At 45.8% G+C, this 16,638-nt stretch overlaps 1 protein-coding gene across 1 annotated transcript; it reads right to left on the reverse strand.

The window, feature by feature from the left end:
• Window positions 1-2,282: 2,282 nt before the first annotated feature.
• On the reverse strand, window positions 2,283-16,452 carry CWC25 (CWC25 spliceosome associated protein homolog). Its single transcript, XM_053361795.1, has 10 exons — window positions 16,358-16,452; window positions 12,926-13,098; window positions 10,420-10,656; window positions 9,386-9,455; window positions 8,716-8,831; window positions 6,726-6,795; window positions 6,428-6,591; window positions 5,451-5,528; window positions 4,627-4,791; window positions 2,283-3,217 (listed from the first exon to the last, which is right to left on the reverse strand). The coding sequence occupies exons 1-10, from the start codon at window positions 16,373-16,375 to the stop codon at window positions 3,103-3,105; spliced, it is 1,206 nt and encodes a 401-aa protein (XP_053217770.1). The 5' UTR covers window positions 16,376-16,452; the 3' UTR covers window positions 2,283-3,102.
• Between the last annotated feature and the right edge of the window lie 186 nt (window positions 16,453-16,638).

A 16,638-nucleotide genomic window follows, 5' to 3' on the forward strand; every position in this document is an offset into this window, starting at 1 on the left:
GCCTTCAGATGTCTTCTAAAAGTCAGATAGTTGTCTATTTCCTTGACATCTCATGGGAGGGCATTCCACAGGGCAGGCACTACTAGCAAGAAAGCCCTTTGCTTGGTTCCCTGCAACCTCACTTCTCACAGTGAGGGAACTGCCAGAAGCCCTCGGAGCTGAACCTCAGTGGTTGAATGATGGGGGTGGAGACACACTTTCAAGGTATACTGGGCCAAGGCCCTTTAGGGCTTTCCAGGTCAGCACCTACACTTAAAGAAGCCTAAAGAAAAAGGGTGACTCCTTCCAGGTAAACCTCATGCCCACACACAAGACTAAAATTAATCAATCAATCTAGTTCAACCCCATGCAACGCAAGAATCTTAGCTAAAAGCATCCATGGCAGATGGCCACCCAACCTCTGCTTAAAAACTTCCAAGGAAGGAGAGTCTACAACCGTTCCACTGTCGAACAGCTCTCACTGTCAGGAGGTTCTTTCTGATGCTTAGTCGGAATCTCCTTTCTGGTAACTTGAAGCCACTGGTTCGAGTCCTGCTCTCCAGAGCACAAGAAAACAAGCTGGTTCCCTCTTCCATGGGACAGCGCTTGAGATATCCGAAGATGGCTATCATATCATATTCATAAGCTGGTCCACTTTATTTCTAGTTTCACAAAGTAAAGAGCAGTTTGGATGGGACAAAGGCCTAAAAATAATTGGGCTGAGGTGGAAGTGGACAGTGGTAATAATTATTCAAAGAGGATGTGGTAGCCAAGAAGAAGGAAGCAAACATGTAGATGCTTGAGAATTACGATCCTGAGGAAACGGAGAAGGAGAGAGTCTGCAGATCAGAAATAAGAAGCTAAGGGAAGAAGAGGAAACAAAGAAATCTCATACAGGGCTATGGGGCAGGAGGAATTCCTGGCAGGTATAAAGTGGCCATGTTAACTTTAGAGACAGTTGCCAAAACACTAACTTTCACTCCTGTGAATTATACAATCATTGTACAGTGGTACTTCGGGTTACATACGCTTCAGGTTACAGACTCCGCTAACCCAGAAATAGTGCTTCAGGTTAAGAACTCTGCTTCAGGATGAGAACAGAAATCGTGCTCCGGCGGCGCGGCAGCAGCAGGAGGCCCCATTAGCTAAAGTGGTGCTTCAGGTTAAGAACAGCTTCAGGTTAAGAACGGACCTCCGGAACGAATTAAGTACTTAACCCGAGGTACCACTGCACTGTTGATTTTCTTAAGGGGCCCCTTTTCACCATTAAAAATGTAAGAACACAGCCAAAAGCAGCCAAGTAGTTCCTGCTCTCTCTCTTCAAATTTTGTGCCATAAACAATGGTAAGTAGATAGTAAAAAAAAATTTAAAAATCTCATACTTAGTAGAAATTTTCTGGCACAACAGTTAACACATCTTTACAAATATAGAATAATTTGAAAGGTTAAAAAGCAGAAAGAGTGAGTAGGCCTATACGGCCTAGGACCCTCGTACCTACGGGACCGCCTCTCCTGGTATGCCCCACAAAGAAACCTACGGTCTGCAAATAAAAACATCCTGAAGGTCCCAGGCCTCAGAGAGGTTAGGCTGGCCTCAACTAGAGCCAGGGCCTTCTCGGCTGCGGCTCCAATCTGGTGGAACGCTCTGTCAGAAGAGACTAGGGCCCTGCGGGACCTGACATCTTTCCGCAGGGCCTGCAAGACAGAGTTGTTCCACCAGGCCTTTGGTCAGGGCGCAGCCTGACTCCCTCCTCTGGCAACCTGCACAGAGTTTTGCTTAATGGTTGCCATCAACTTGATTTTAATTAATTTTTATAATGAAATATTTTTAGAATGTTGGTTTATTTGATTGTTTGATTATTTGATTGTTGTTAGCCGCCCTGAGCCCGGCTTCGGCTGGGGAGGGCGGGATATAAACAAAATTTATTATTATTATTATTATTATTATTAGTCTTTCTTCTAAACTGTGCCTTGAGTAGAGGCGCTGGCTGCAGGGCACAGAGAGGCTTCTCCTTCATCCTCTCATATAGCTCTTTGTACCCATCCCAGGAGTGTTTTAAAAGCCTTGTGGGTGAGGATGGTCACTGTGTTTTGGGAACATACTTGACAGCCCTCTTTTCACTCTAAAAGGGCCTGTTTCCAAAGCCAGTTGCTACAAAATGGGGATTTGTGTGCTTCTCCCAGCCCTACAATCACCGCACATTCTTCTCCAGTTCCACATGAAACACAACAATATTTCAAATGACCTGCGAATGCGAACTGCTTATTAAGATAAATCACCACAAAAACGTTAAAACAGCTGCTTAAGAGAAACTATATCTATTATTCCAGCTGGATTGTATACAAAGATCAGCATTTACACATCACAGACTACACAAAGACGGCTGTCCCATTAGGTCAGGTGTTACTTTTTGTCTATTCTTCAGTAAGCTAAGCTTGACCACTTCAGAAAGTGCATCTGTCTCCATTAAAACGCTTTAAGTAAAATAAAGCCTCGTTTTATGAAAGGCACCCCTGTCTCTACGGTACCCAGCTCAAAATCTTATTTAAAAGTTGTTTTAAAAATGGACTGGATAGAACACCAGTCTTGAGGGTGGGGGAGAATAACTCAACCAAACAGAAACATAAGCCAATTTGAATGGGTCAAATGCTCAATAATATCAAGTTATTTAAGAAACTGAAAAGGAATTATGATCAGCCAATAAAATACACGTGGTTCTGGCAGCTGTGCTCCTTATAAGAAGCGAGGACATAATCAGAAGCGAAAGGACCACCTCTTCTTTCTTTCTGTTCCATTCACTGTGGATGCAAATCTCCTCTAGCTGATACCCTCTAGCCTAAATGTTATAGCTCTATGGAGCTTCAAGCCAGGGCCAACCATCCAAAAGCCTTGCCAGGAGTACATCAAACTCTTCCAAAAGTTGGGACCCAACAGGCCTTTACGACATCCTAGTTTGGAAAAAACGGCCCTTATAGCAAAGCATCAAAGATAACGTCTTCCTCATAATACCCAGGTATAAGCCCTCTCACACAGTGAGAGGACAGCTGGCCTGAGCTGTGGAGTTTATACGAAGGCTTCCCTATCTGGTCCAGTGGTCCGGTGAAGGAAGACAGAAGCAAGTCTCATCTCTGCATGAAGTTTTTTTCCAGGGCTGCCGCTGTCCTTTGGATGGAGTGAATGTTCCTCTTGACCCTGTCTTCAAGGGAAGAAGTTGACGCACTCTCAAGCTTTATGTGGCTGCAGGAAAATCGAGAGAGAAAGAAATGAGATGAGTTGGAAAAAGCAGCCTCCTGCCTTGTACCCCAAGTGTGTTTCCCACCAAAAGGAATTTTAGGCAGGAAGGAAAGAGGTGGAAATGGGCTCACAAGAGGCAAGGCCTTTTCTTAAATCACATACCAACTGCATATGCATGCCCCACGGAGAGCCTCAAGGTCCATAAATAGCAACACCCTAGTGGTCCTGGGACCTAAGGAAGTTAGATTAGCTTCAACCAGAGCCAGGGCCTTTTCAACTCTGGCTCCGGCCTGGTGGAACGCTCTGCCTCATGAGACCAGGGCCCTGCAGGATCTGATTTCTTTCCACAGGGCCTGTAAGACAGAGTTGTTCCGCCTGGCCTTTGGCTTGGAGTCAATTTGATTCCCTCCCTCTCTTTCTTTTTTCTTTTTCCTTTCTCCTCCTGTGATGATGCTGCATTCTAATATTTTAATGTTTCAATATTTTAATTGTTGTATTTTAATCTTGTTTTTAAGTTGTATTCATTCAACTTGTTTTTATTATTGCTTGTTAGCCACCCTCAGCCCGGCCTTGGCTGGGGAGGGCGGGGTATAAATAAAAATTATTATTATTAGGTATACTTCCTGAGCCACGTAAAACCCTTACTTTAGTTTTGGAACTGAAATTTTATAGGAAGGCGTGAAGGTGTTTAAATCAGACCACTGGTCCATGTAAAAAAAAAAAAGGTAAGGTAAAGGACCCCTGGACAGTTAAGTTCAGTCAAAGGCGACTACTGTATAGGGTTTCAGCGCTCATCTTGCTTTCAGGCCAAGGGAGCTGGCATTTGTCCACAGCTAGCTTTCCAGGTCATGTGGCCAGCACAGCTAAACCGCTTCTGGCACAACAGAACACCATGACGGAAACCAGAGTGCACGGAAACACCATTTACCTTCCCGCCGCAGCGATACCTATTTATCTACTTGCACTGGTGTGCTTTCAAACTGTAAGTTTGGCAGGAGCTGAGAAACAGCAACAGGAGCTCAGCCCATCACGGGGATTTGAACCGCCGACCTTCTGATCGGCAAGCCCAAGAGGCTCAGTGCTTTAGACCAGTGTTCCCCAACCTTGGGCCTCCAGCTGTTTTTGGACTACAATTCCCATCATCCTTGACCACTGGTCTTGCTAGCGAGGGATGATGGGAGTTGTAGTCCAAAAACAGCTGGAGGCCCAAGGTTGGGGAACACTGCTTTAGACCACAGCGCCAGCCTGCATCCATGTAGCCCACTGATGTCTAATCTTTTTCGCAGTGGTTCTCTAAGGTCTCCCATCACTCAATCCTTTTAACTTGAGATGCCAGGGACTGAACCCAAAGCACATGCTCAGCTATAGCTTCCCCCCCCCCCCCAAGTTTCAGAGGAAGGGAGGAAACTCACTGTATGAACTTCCCATTGCCGTTGTCAAGTTTATCCCGTGTGAGCTCTCGCTCCTCTTCTTTTCTGTGTCTGTTCACGTTCTTCGCTCTCTCCTCTTCCCGCCACTTGGCATTGTCCATCATTTCTCGACGTTTTCTCTCCAGCTCTTCTGCGGAGAGTTTTCTCCTAAAGCAGGTCAAATGCAGTTTCAGTCCCCCCAGCCTCCAGTGCTAGAACAGCAGCAGAATGTTGTAACTTTGATCCATGTTATCGGATCTGAACACTGTTTGGTCTTTTTTTGGTGAGCCAGTGAGAACATGGGTTGATAGGCGGTCATACAAATAAGGTAAATGAAAAGACCTGGGTTCAAATCAAATCCCTGCCTAACTGGGGAACTCCGAGCAAATGGATTTCTCTTAGTTGCAGCAAACTGCCTCTGGCTACTTGCAGTATGTCAAGCTCATTTAGAGCACATGGGCAATCTTGAATTTGCCCGGAAATGAAAAGGAAGCGAGGGCAGAGCATGGCACATGGGCATTAAGGGATCTAGATTTCACACCCACATCAGGATCCTTCTGGTTTTAACCAGGTCTACTAAGTACATTGGACCACCCAGGGCACAGAACTGAAGTCTAAAACCTAAAAAAAAGCACCTAAGAGCAGCTTTCTGGCCTTCAACATCCAGGAAGGTGGACTTGAATTAAACACCAAGTGCGGGACTTTGAATATCGTCGCCTTGCTTTGCCAATCCATTTTGAAGCCTCCTGCATGAAGGATGCAGCCTTCTAGAGCTCTTTCCCTTTCTTCACAATGCACCCCCTGGCTCTGTACCCACTTAAACATACCTTGAGGTCTGTGGTCTTCTATAGACTTCTTGCTTCGGCGAAGGACTCCTTTTTGCCTTCTGTTCCTTGATGTTGTGGCTGCAATTCAGGAAGATCCTTTTTTTATATCCGCCACGAAAATAACCATTTGGTCCCAATGAGTCTTGGACCTATTCCATTCTCCTGCCCCTTCCCCATCATGTACAGTCATACCTTGGGTTGAAGTAGCTTCGGGATGAGTATTTCCGGGTTGCACTCCGCGGCAACCTGGAAGTAACGGAGCGCGTTACTTCCAGGTTTTGCAGCTCACGCATGCACAGACGGTCAAAATGACGTCACGTGCATGTGTGGAAGCGGCAAATTGCGACCTGCGCATGCAGAGACGCGGGTTGTGTTCGCTTCAGGATGCGAACGGGGCTCCGGAACGGATCTCATTAGCATCCAGAGGTACCACTGTACTATTACTGTTATTATTATTATTATTGATTGAATTTGTACAGCACCCTTCATCTGAAGATTACAGGGCAGGTCACAAGATAAAAATACAAAATGAGAACACAAAATACATAATAAAAAAAATTGAACAAACCAATATCCCCCCTCCCACAAAAGGGCCACAGAATGTTAATCAGCCAGAGAAGTGGTAATAAACTTTTTCTGTCTGGCACCTAAAGATATATAATGAAGGCGCCTGGCAAGCCTCCCTGGGGAGAGCATTTCACAAACAGGGAGCCATTGCAAAAATGGCCCCTTCTTCTGCTGCCACTCTCTGGACCTCTTGCGGAGGGGACACACAAAGAAGGGTCTCGGGTGATGAACACAGGGTGGGTCAGACACATGCTGAAGATGGTATTATCTCCCTTCAAGTACACTCAGATGCCATTCTGCTTTCTAACGACACTCCACCACAAGCAAATGATTCTAAGCCAGAAATAGACTGGCTTCCATAGCACTATCAACAGGCACCCAGCAACAGCTGCCCCCATCTCCTTGCTTACTGTTTATTGTGCCTAGGCGACCTTGACCTCCTGCGGCTGCTCAGCTCCGCCTCGTAAGCGCTCTTCTTGCCAGACGTCCTCTCTGGTGACAGGCCACGGCTCTTCGACCCAGAATTCTGTTGGACCTTGTGGCCAGATGTGCTTTCGCGGCCGGCGTTTTGGATCTGAAATGGGAGAAAGGTGTGACTGGTGATGGAGGCAACCATGCTTGCCAGCCGTGGTCTTCACCCCTTCCATTCTGCTCACTGTAAATGCTACCCCAGGGGGGAAGTCTTAAGGGTAGACAGCTTGGGCGTACCTGCAAGCCATACCCGGGTATTTTGGGGTGAAGGGGCTCCGAGGAAAAGCGGTCCGTTTTCTCCCGTGACCTAAAGCAAAAGACAAAAGCAACATTTATGCCAGCCTCTTTGTCAGCCTGGTTATTACTGAACCTCTCCAGGTGGTCTAATAGCTACGGAGCCTTCAGATATTAAAGGTAAAGGTAAAGGGACCCCTGACCATTAGGTCCAGTTGTGGCCGACTCTGGGGTTGCAGTGCTCATCTCGCTTTATTGGCCGAGGGAGCCGGCGTACAGCTTCCGGGTCACGTGGTCAGCATGACTAAGCCACTTTTGGCAAACCAGAGCAGCACACGGAAACACCGTTTACCTTCCCGCCATAGTGGTACCTATTTATCTACCTGCACTTTGATGTGCTTTCGAACTGCTAGGTTGGCAGGAGCAGGGACCGAGCAACGGGAGCTCACTCCGTTGCAGGGATTCGAACCACTGACCTTCTGATCGGCAAGTCCTAGGCTCTGTGGTTTAACCCACAGCGCCACCTGCATCTTCAGATATTTCATGGCACCTAATTCTGAATGCCTAATGTGTAGACACCAAGCCTTGTCAAGGAACCCAGGCTAACAGATAGACAAGGGGAAGGAAAACAAGGCAAGCCTGGCAGAAGGAAGGTGCAGAGCAGGATCTCCATGGGGAGCCAACGAATTGCCTGAGGCAGGAGAAAGATGTACAAGTGCGTAGGCTTGAAAAGGAGAAGACTCTGCCCCCCACAAGGACATTTCTGAAGGGAGAAAGGAAACTGTTCTGCCTGTCCTCGCTTTAGCAGATACTGAATCTGCATTGGTTTGGGCTGGGTGTTCATCAGTATGCAGATGACCCCCAGCTCTACCTCTCCTTTAAATCAGAACCAGTGAAGGTGGTGAAGGTCCTGTGTGAGTGTCTGGAGGCGGTTGGAGGATGGATGGCGGCTAACAGATTGAGGTTGAATCCTGACAAGACAGAAGTACTGTTTTGGGGGGACAGGAGGTGGGCAAGTGTGGAGGACTCCCTGGTCCTGAATGGGGTAACAGTGCCCCTGAAGGACCAGGTGTGCAGCCTGGGAGTCATTTTGGACTCAAATCTGTGTCCAGGGCAGCTGTTTACCAGCTCCATCTGGTACGTAGGCTGAGACCCTATCTGCCTGCGGACTGTCTCGCCAGAGTGGTGCATGCTCTGGTTATCTCCCGCTTGGACTACTGCAATGCGCTCTATGTGGGGCTACCTTTGAAGGTGACTCGGAAACTACAACTAATCCAGAATGCAGCAGCTAGACTGGTGACTGGGGGCGGCCGCCGAGACCATATAACACCGGTCTTGAAAGACCTACATTGGCTCCCAGTACGTTTCCGAGCACAATTCAAAGTGTTGGTGCTGACCTTTAAAGCCCTAAACGGCCTCGGTCCAGTATACCTGAAAGAGCGTCTCCAACCCCATCGTTCTGCCCAGACGCTGAGGTCCAGCTCCGAGGGCCTTCTGGCGGTTCCCTCATTGCGAGAAGCAAAGCTACAGGGAACCAGGCAGAGGGCCTTCTCGGTAGTGGCGCCTGCCCTGTGGAACGCCCTCCCACGAGATGTCAAAGCGATAAACAACTACCTGACATTCAGAAGACATCTTAAGGCAGCCCTGTTCAGGGAAGTTTTTAACGTGTGATATTTTAGTGTATTTTTGGTTTCTATGGAAGCCGCCCAGAGTGGTTGGGGAGGCCCAGCCAGATGGGTGGGGTATAAATAATAAATTATTATTATATTATTATTATTACTGAATATCCACTGCTGCTTCACGGACAGAGTAGCTTCAAGTCCTGTCTCTGCAGTTGTGGGCAAAGCACTTTCTCCTTAGGCCCCTTTATCAACATCAAAAGGAGTGACAGAGCCCTATATCATAAGGCCAACCCAATTGAGAGTGGAAAATACATTGCTAATTAAGAACAGGAAAAGAGTGCTGAACAAGGTCGCACTGCGTATAAACGTACTTGGCTTTCGCCTGTTCGTCTTCGCTGCTGCTGGGGCTGTGATGCTTGTGTTTCTTGTGCTTTTTCTTCTTATCTTTCTTCTTCTTTTTCTTCTTCTTCTCCAAACTGCTTTGCAACTGGGGGTGGGGGAAGGAGAAAGGTGCCAGCTCCGTATCAAACGACACAGTGATTTATAACGCAGTTCTACCCCGTGAAGGAGTGCGAGGACAAAGACTTCTTCCCACCACCTCTCTTTGTCCTATTCTGTATTAGATTAAGTTGGAATAATTATCTCTTGATAATATATGGGTGAAAATTGCTGCTCCAACCGTAATCAAGCACTGGAAAGGGGGCGGGGTGGAAAGTCACCCTTCCCTGTACCAGTCTTTAAACCACTTTGGTTGTGAGCACACGATTAAAAGATGATGGTTACATTTATCCTCAATACATTTATATCAGAACCAATATAATGCCAATTAAATCAGCATCAATATAATGCCAGGGTCCACGCCTTCACTCCCAAACATTTCAAGCCTTGGAATTAAAATGCTATTTCCTCCCACCCCAAAGACAAGAGAACATTTTAAATGTTAATCCTTGCTATAAGGATTTTTTACAGACAATAGCACAATTCTATGCACGTCCCATAGAATATTAGCTAAGGGTACATAGGATCGCAGCCATAACATACCAGTTCTTTGATCTTCTTCATTTTTACAGGGTTGTTCAGAACTTCACGCTTCTTCTCTTCCTCCCTCTTCCTAAATAACAACATTAAAAACCAGGGGTGGGGGGTGAAGAGAGATTTCAAGGTTATGACGAGATTTCCCCATGCACAGCACTGTTATCCCAACATTGCAATGAAACCTAACTTCAGGGTTCGCATCACTGCAAGTTTCTGCGATGTAACGTAACGTCTCAGCTTTACATTTTTCTTACATCTTTGTCTTACTAGAAAGGTAAAGGGACCCCTGACCATTAGGTCCAGTCACAGACGACTCTGGGGTTGTGGCGCTCATCTCACTTTATTGGCCGAGGGAGCCGGCGTACAGCTTCCGGGTCATGGTGGCCAGCATGACTAAGCCGCTTCTGGCGAACCAGAGCAGCGCACGGAAACATCGTTTACCTTCTCACCACAGCGGTACTTATTTATCTACTTGCACTTTGACGTGCTTTCAAACTGCTAGGTTGGCAGGAGCAGCTCACCCCATTACGGGGATTTGAACCACCAACCTTCTGATCAGCAAGCCCTAGGCTCTGTGGTTTAGACCACAGCTACTACAGTGGTACCTCAGGTTAAGTACTTATTTCGTTCTGGAGGTCCGTACTTAACCTGAAACTGTTCTTAACTTGAAGCACCACTTTAGCTAATGGGGCCTCCTGCTGCCGCCGTGCCGCCAGAGCACGATTTCTGTTCTTATCCTGAAGCAAAGTTCTTAACCTGAAGCACTATTTCTGGGTTAGCGGAGTCTGTAACCTGAAGCGTATGTAACCCGAGGTACCACTGTACTGGTCTTTTAAAACTACTTTTGGGAGTCTTTTTAGCAAGGTAAAAAAACCCACTTTAAATAAATACATATTAAAGTGGGGAACTGGTGACGCTAATGAAAACAATGTCGTCGTCCTCCCACTGCATAGTCACACTAAATAGGCCTTGACTCCCCTGTACTTTACAAAACTTAAGAGCACCAATTGGTTCCATATAAAGCTAAAGATTTTTGCTACCTTATCATGAACAGCGGGTCTTCTCGGATCTTGCTGGCCATATCCAAAGCAGAGTTGGCACCTGCAGGGGCAAAGATGGAGCCTGGCAGAAGACCGGTCTCAGAAGAACAGCCTGTTTCCTTGTCCTCCATGGTCTCAAAGACATATTTGTCAACTGGGCGGCCCATAAGGTATTCATCTCTGTTCACCATGCCTCCTGGTCCTTGGTACATCCACTCCAACTTCTCATCTTTTTTCCTAATTCATTGGCGGAAAAGGACATTAAACATATTTTTCAGACCAAGTGGGTGGGAGCTGAGAGAAAGCAAAAGATGTCTCCTCTACAACAGAAGCATTTCTCAAACTGCTATAAGGAAGAGTTGACCAAGGAAACGATTGAGTAGCCGACGGAAGGTGAAACAGATCTGGGGGTAATTTTAAACTTTCTAAAATACTTTTTTGTGCCTGTGCTTTGTTTAGAAATAGCGCAAGTTAGAAACAGAAATAAAGACACAGGCACACATATATACACAAGTCAGTGTTAGAAATTACTGAACAATGTAACACAACACGATGGCCAATAACAATGGCACTAAACACTATTTATAGACTAATACAAATGATCAGAAATTACAACCAAAGTCTCTAAATCTTCCTCACCAGTCGTGGTAGAATAATTCAATAGTTCGAGATATACATAATCTGTCACCAAATATTGCCAGAATTCAGAAGTTCAGTGGCTACATTATCATATGAGCACTGATCCAGAGTATATTTTCTACAGCATTGATATTTGCTTACATGTAAGATTGGCTTGTTAAGAAATTTAACTGCATCCTTCTCATATTAATTCTTACAAGTCTGGCTGAAGAAGCATTGATCAAGATTGGCTGATGAAGCATTGAAGGAAACGGATTGGTTATCCGGAAACTCTGTTCCGGCGATATTTGGTGACAGATTATGTATATATCAAACTTTTGAATTATTCTACCGCGACTGGTGAAGAAGATTTAGAGACTTTGGTTGTAATTTCTGATCATTTGTATTAGTCTATAAATAGTGTTTAGTGCTATTGTTCTTGGCCACTGTGTTGTGTTCTATTGTTCAGCTTGCAACACAGGGGTTTGTTTACGGATTAGTGTTAGAAATTAGCCAGGCACCAGGTGCAATTTGCTACTGGCACTGGTACAATTGCTATTTTTTTCAGCTGGGATTCAGCGGAACTCAAGTTCTGTCACCTCTCAGGTGGGCGTCATTGCCATTCTAAGAGAACAAGGAAGGCGAACTTGGTGAGTTCTGGCACCTCTTTTTCTAGAAAAATAGCACTGTTGCAACTACATGGAGATCTCTGTATGTCAGGCTGGTAACAGACATTTCCATCTGGCTGGCCCCTCCAGTTTTCTTAAGCAGGCATGCGGAAGAGCTTATTTAATGCATTTATATCCCACCTTTTTCTCAAAGGATTACATGGTCCACCCCCCCCCTCAGTTAATCCCTAAAACGACCTTGTGAGGTAGGTTAAGAGGCTGGGACTGGCCCAAGGTCACCCAGTCAGCTTCATGACTGAGTAGGGATTTGAACCCCAATCTTCCTGTGTGGTGTAGTGGTTAAGAACAGTAGACTCATAACCTGGTGAACTGGGTTCACTCCCCTGCTCCTCCACATGCAGCTGCTGGGTGACCTTGGGCTAGTCACACTTCTCTGAAGTCTCTCAGCCCCACTCACCTCACAGAGTGTTTGTTGTGGGGGAAGAAGGGAAAGGAGAATGTTAGCCGCTTTGAGATTCCTTAGGGTAGTGATAAAGCGGGATATCAAATCCAAACTCTTCTTCTTCTACTGGTCCAACACTCTAACCACCACACTACACTGGCTTCCTAGAATATTTCTGTTATGGGGCTGCTATATAAGTTAAGTGGGTAAACAGATATGGGGAAAGCAAAATGTCACTTAGAGAGGGATCTGACAAAGACAATGCGAAAAGTCAAAGAGGACACTAAAAAGCCAGAAGAAGGAGGGAAGTCAGCTCGGGAGAGCAAGAACAAATGTGAAATATAATGTATGTGTATGTACAGTATGTAACTAAAATTCAATAAAGATCATCTGAAAAAATAAAAAAATAATAATAGAGAGGGATCTGAAATATTTTCCTTGAGGCTTGAATTTGTTTATTCTGGATTGCTTTATATGATGTTTCAATGTGTTGTAAACCACTTTGAGATTTTTTCTTTAAAATATAAAGCAGTATGGAAATGAAATGAAATGAATAGAAATATTAAGCCTCACGGGGGGGAAAGGTGCCTGGCTTATATATATCTGAGTTTCTGACCCTGAACAAATATAATTTCACTCCAAGTTTTCCCCAAAGAACCTGAGAAACCGTCATCCTATGAGGCTGTTTCTACTAACTGATTCATATTTCTATGGCGTTTTGGTTACCAGTATAGCTGCTTGGAGAAGAAATGCTAAGCATCTGCTCAGTTTAAGCCCTAAATATGCCAGTCGGCCAAGGAAATCCTCCCCAACATACTTGACGGCCCCCACGTCCTCCGCATAGCGCTGCATTTCCTCCCGCGCTCGTTCTTCATGTAACTCCCGCTGCAGCTCCTCGATTTTCTTCCGTTCGGCTTCATGCTTCTGTTCTGCCTTCCAAACTTTCTCCACATTGCGCAAGGTTTGTGGATGCCAGCTTTTCTTGAGGTTCTGCAAACAGGAATGAGCCCCTTGAATTGAGGTACACAACAGGTGATAAGGTTTCCCTTGCAAATGGTGTACCAAAACAGCAAACGCTGCCAGGATCAGTAAGGGGAAAGAAAGCATTGAAGCGAATATTTTTCCCGATTCATGAGTAGCAGGAATAACCCTTGCTATTGTTTTTAATACAGTGGTACCTCGGGTTAAGTACTTAATTCGTTCCGGAGGTCCATTCTTAACCTGAAACTGTTCTTAACCTGAAGCACCACTTTAGCTAATGGGGCCTCCAGCTGCCGCCGCACCGCTGCTGCATGACTTCTGTTCTCATCCTGATGCAAAGTTCTTAACCTGAGGTTAGCAGAGTCTGTAACCTGAAGCTTCTGTAACCAGAGGTACGACTGTATTCTGTTGGGAGCTGCCCAAAGTGACTGGGGAGGCTTGGCCAGATGGGCAAGGAATAAGTAATAAATTTATTATTACAGTGGTACCTCGGGTTACATATGCTTCAGGTTACAGACTCTGCTAACCCATGAATAGTGCTTCAAGTTAAGAACTTTGCTTCAGGATGAGAACACAAATCACGTGGTGGTGGCGCGGCGGCAGCGGGAGGCCCCATTAGCTAAAGTGGCGCTTCAGGTTAAGAACAGTTTTAGGTTAAGAACGGACCTCCGGAACAAATTAAGTTCTTAACCCGAGGTACCACTGCATCATCATCATCATCATCATCTTTCTTATTTATTTATACTTACTTACTTACTTACTTACTTACTTACTTACTTACTTACTTACTTACTTACTTACACTGACTGGCAGCTGGTCTCTAGGGTTCCCAACAGGAGACATTCCCAGCCCTCGCTGGAGCTGCCAGGGCTTACACACACACACACACACACACACACACACACACACACACAAATTTAAGCAACTGAATACAGTGGTACCTCAGGTTACATACACTTCAGGTTACATACGCTTCAGGTTACACACTCCACTAACCCAGAAATAGTGCTTCAGGTTAAGAACTTTGCTTAAGGGTGAGAACAGAAATCGTGCTCCGGTGGCGCAGCAGCAGCGGGAGGCCCCATTAGCTAAAGTGGTGCTTCAGGTTAAGTACAGTTTCAGGTTAAGAACGGAGCTCCGGAACGAATTAAGTACTTAACCTGAGGTACCACTGTATTGATAAAATTAAAACAAGAGTTTTAATTCCATCAATATTCAATTGTGCTTTAATGATTGCTTTCTCTTTTAGCAGTTATTTTTATCTATAAGCTGCTTTGACTCCTGTCAGGGAAAAGGCAGGGGCGTAGTATTAATAAATATATAATAACCACAAGTAATCTGGCATAGCTCAGTTGGTACAGCAGGAGACTCTTCACCTCAGGGTCATGGGTTATTGCCAGAATTGGGCAAAAGATTCCAGCCTTGCATGGGGTTGGACTAGATGACCCTCGTAGTACCTTCCAACTCTACAATTCTGAGATCCTATTATTCTAACCTGGGCAATTCTAAAAGCAAGGCAGACCACCACCATTGGTTTGTTTTTATGTCACCTTTCCATTGTTAGAAACATGCTTCAAGGCAACTTACAATAGCAAGAATGTTACTTGCCCAAAAATGGAAAGAAGGAAAAGTCCCAGCAAAAGAAGAATGCATACAAAAACTTATGGAATACGCAGAAATGGTGGAACTTATCAGGAAAATAAGAAATCAAGATAACAAACTTTTTGTAAAAGAATGGAAATGGTTTATTGAATATTTACAAATAAACTGTAAAAAGAACGTTGGCAGGATTATTGAAATAACCTGCAGTTTTATGTGTATATATTTAAAGAAGATGAGTAAATTTGCATAAATGAGTAAATATAGTTTTTAAGTAAATGAGTTAATTTGGATATGCAGAAGATATTAAAAATAAATTTAAGGAACCGCAGAAAAAGGGGGGTGTAATAATATTAATAATTTATTATTTATAACCCGCCCATCCGGCTGGGTTTCCCCAGCCACTCTGGGCAGCTCCCAACAGAATATTACAAACATGATAAAACATCAACCATTAAACACTTCCCTAAATAGGGCTGCCTTCAGGTGTCTTCTAAAAGTCAGATACTTGTTTATTTCCTTGACATCTGATGGGAGGGCATTCCACAGGGCAGGCACCACTACCGAGAAGGCCCTCTGCCTGGTTCCCTGCAACCTCACTTCTTGCAATGAGGGAACCGCCAGAAGGCCCTGGGAGCTGGACCTCAGTGTCCGGGCTGAACAATGGGGGTGGAGACACTCTTTAAGGTATACTGGGCCGAGGCCTTTAAAGGCTTTAAAGGTCAGCACCAACACTTTGAATTGTGCTCGGAAATGTACTGGGAGCCAATGTAGGTCTTTCAGGACCGATGTTATAATGTCTCAGCGGCCACTCCCAGTCACCAGTCTAGCTGCCACATTCTGGATTAGTTGCAGTTTCCGGGTCACCTTCAAAGGTAGCCCCACGTAGAGCGCATTGCAGTAGTCCAAGCGGGAGATAACTAGAGCATGCACCACTCTGGCATCAAGTCAAGTTATGATATGTTAAAATGAATATAAAATTACTGAAATCTATAAAATTGAAAATCATAAATAAAATACATTAAAGTACAGTGGTACCTCAGGTTAAGAACTTAATTCGTTCTGGAGGTTCAATCTTAACCTGAAACTGTTCTTAACCTGAAGCACCACTTTAGCTAATGGAGCCTCCTGCTGCTGCCGCTGCTGCATGATTTCTGTTCTCCTCCTAAAGCAAAGTTCTTAACCCGAGGTACTATTTCTGGGATAGCGGAGTCTGTAACCTGAAGCGTCTGTAACCCGAGGTGCCACTGTAATAATAAAGGCAACTTACAACATGAAAAGATTTAGATAACTACAGTACACACAAGACAAAAGCAGGTGATCTGTGACCCACTGTGAACGCCTAGCGTCTTACAGTAACACCCCACTTCCCTTTCAAAGCTGATCCGTCCGTCCCCGTCCCCCCCCCGTATCTGAGCGTTGGCCTCTAGGGCCTTCGCAGGTGCTTTGCATCATAGACTCAGAACTGTAGAGTCGGAAGGGACACCCGGGGGTCATCCAGTCCGGCCCCTGAAAAATCAACACAAAACCCCACAACACTTCAGTGCTTCCACTGGGGCTCGAACTTCCCACACCACCCTTCCTTGTCAACAGCTCACAGCTTTTTTGGGGGGAAGAACTACCCCCAGTGTCCTCCCCCCCCGCTCTTCTCCCCCCCCCCGGTCCTTACCAGGTCGCCTCCCCCCATGTCGACTGTGGAGGAGCCCGCGCCGTCCGGCTGCTTCTTCGCCGCTTGCCTCTTCCGGTCTCTTCTTCAGCCGTCGCGGCGTGCTGACGTCGCCCAACGCTTCCCCCGCCCACCCCGCCTCCAGTTCTCTTCTTCAGCCGTCGCAGCATGATGACGCTGCCCAACTCTTCCCACTCCACCTCACCCCGCCTCCAGGAAATCGAACCTGCGCTTTCGGCCGCAAGGTGGCGCTAAGGACACACGCGCCTATACAGAGGCGCGCC

Source organism: Podarcis raffonei, chromosome 13 (genome assembly GCF_027172205.1).
Source record: "Podarcis raffonei isolate rPodRaf1 chromosome 13, rPodRaf1.pri, whole genome shotgun sequence".
Lineage (NCBI taxonomy): Eukaryota > Metazoa > Chordata > Lepidosauria > Squamata > Lacertidae > Podarcis > Podarcis raffonei.

Excerpts from the sequence above, each read along its gene's own strand:
- CWC25 (XM_053361795.1), bottom strand. Across the intron at positions 10,657-12,925 it reads GAGGACGTGGGGGCCGTCAA|GAAAAAAGATGAGAAGTTGG; the intron begins GTATGTTGGGGA and ends CCAATGAATTAG. Across the intron at positions 8,832-9,385 it reads TGAAGAAGATCAAAGAACTG|TTGCAAAGCAGTTTGGAGAA; the intron begins GTATGTTATGGC and ends CCCCACCCCCAG.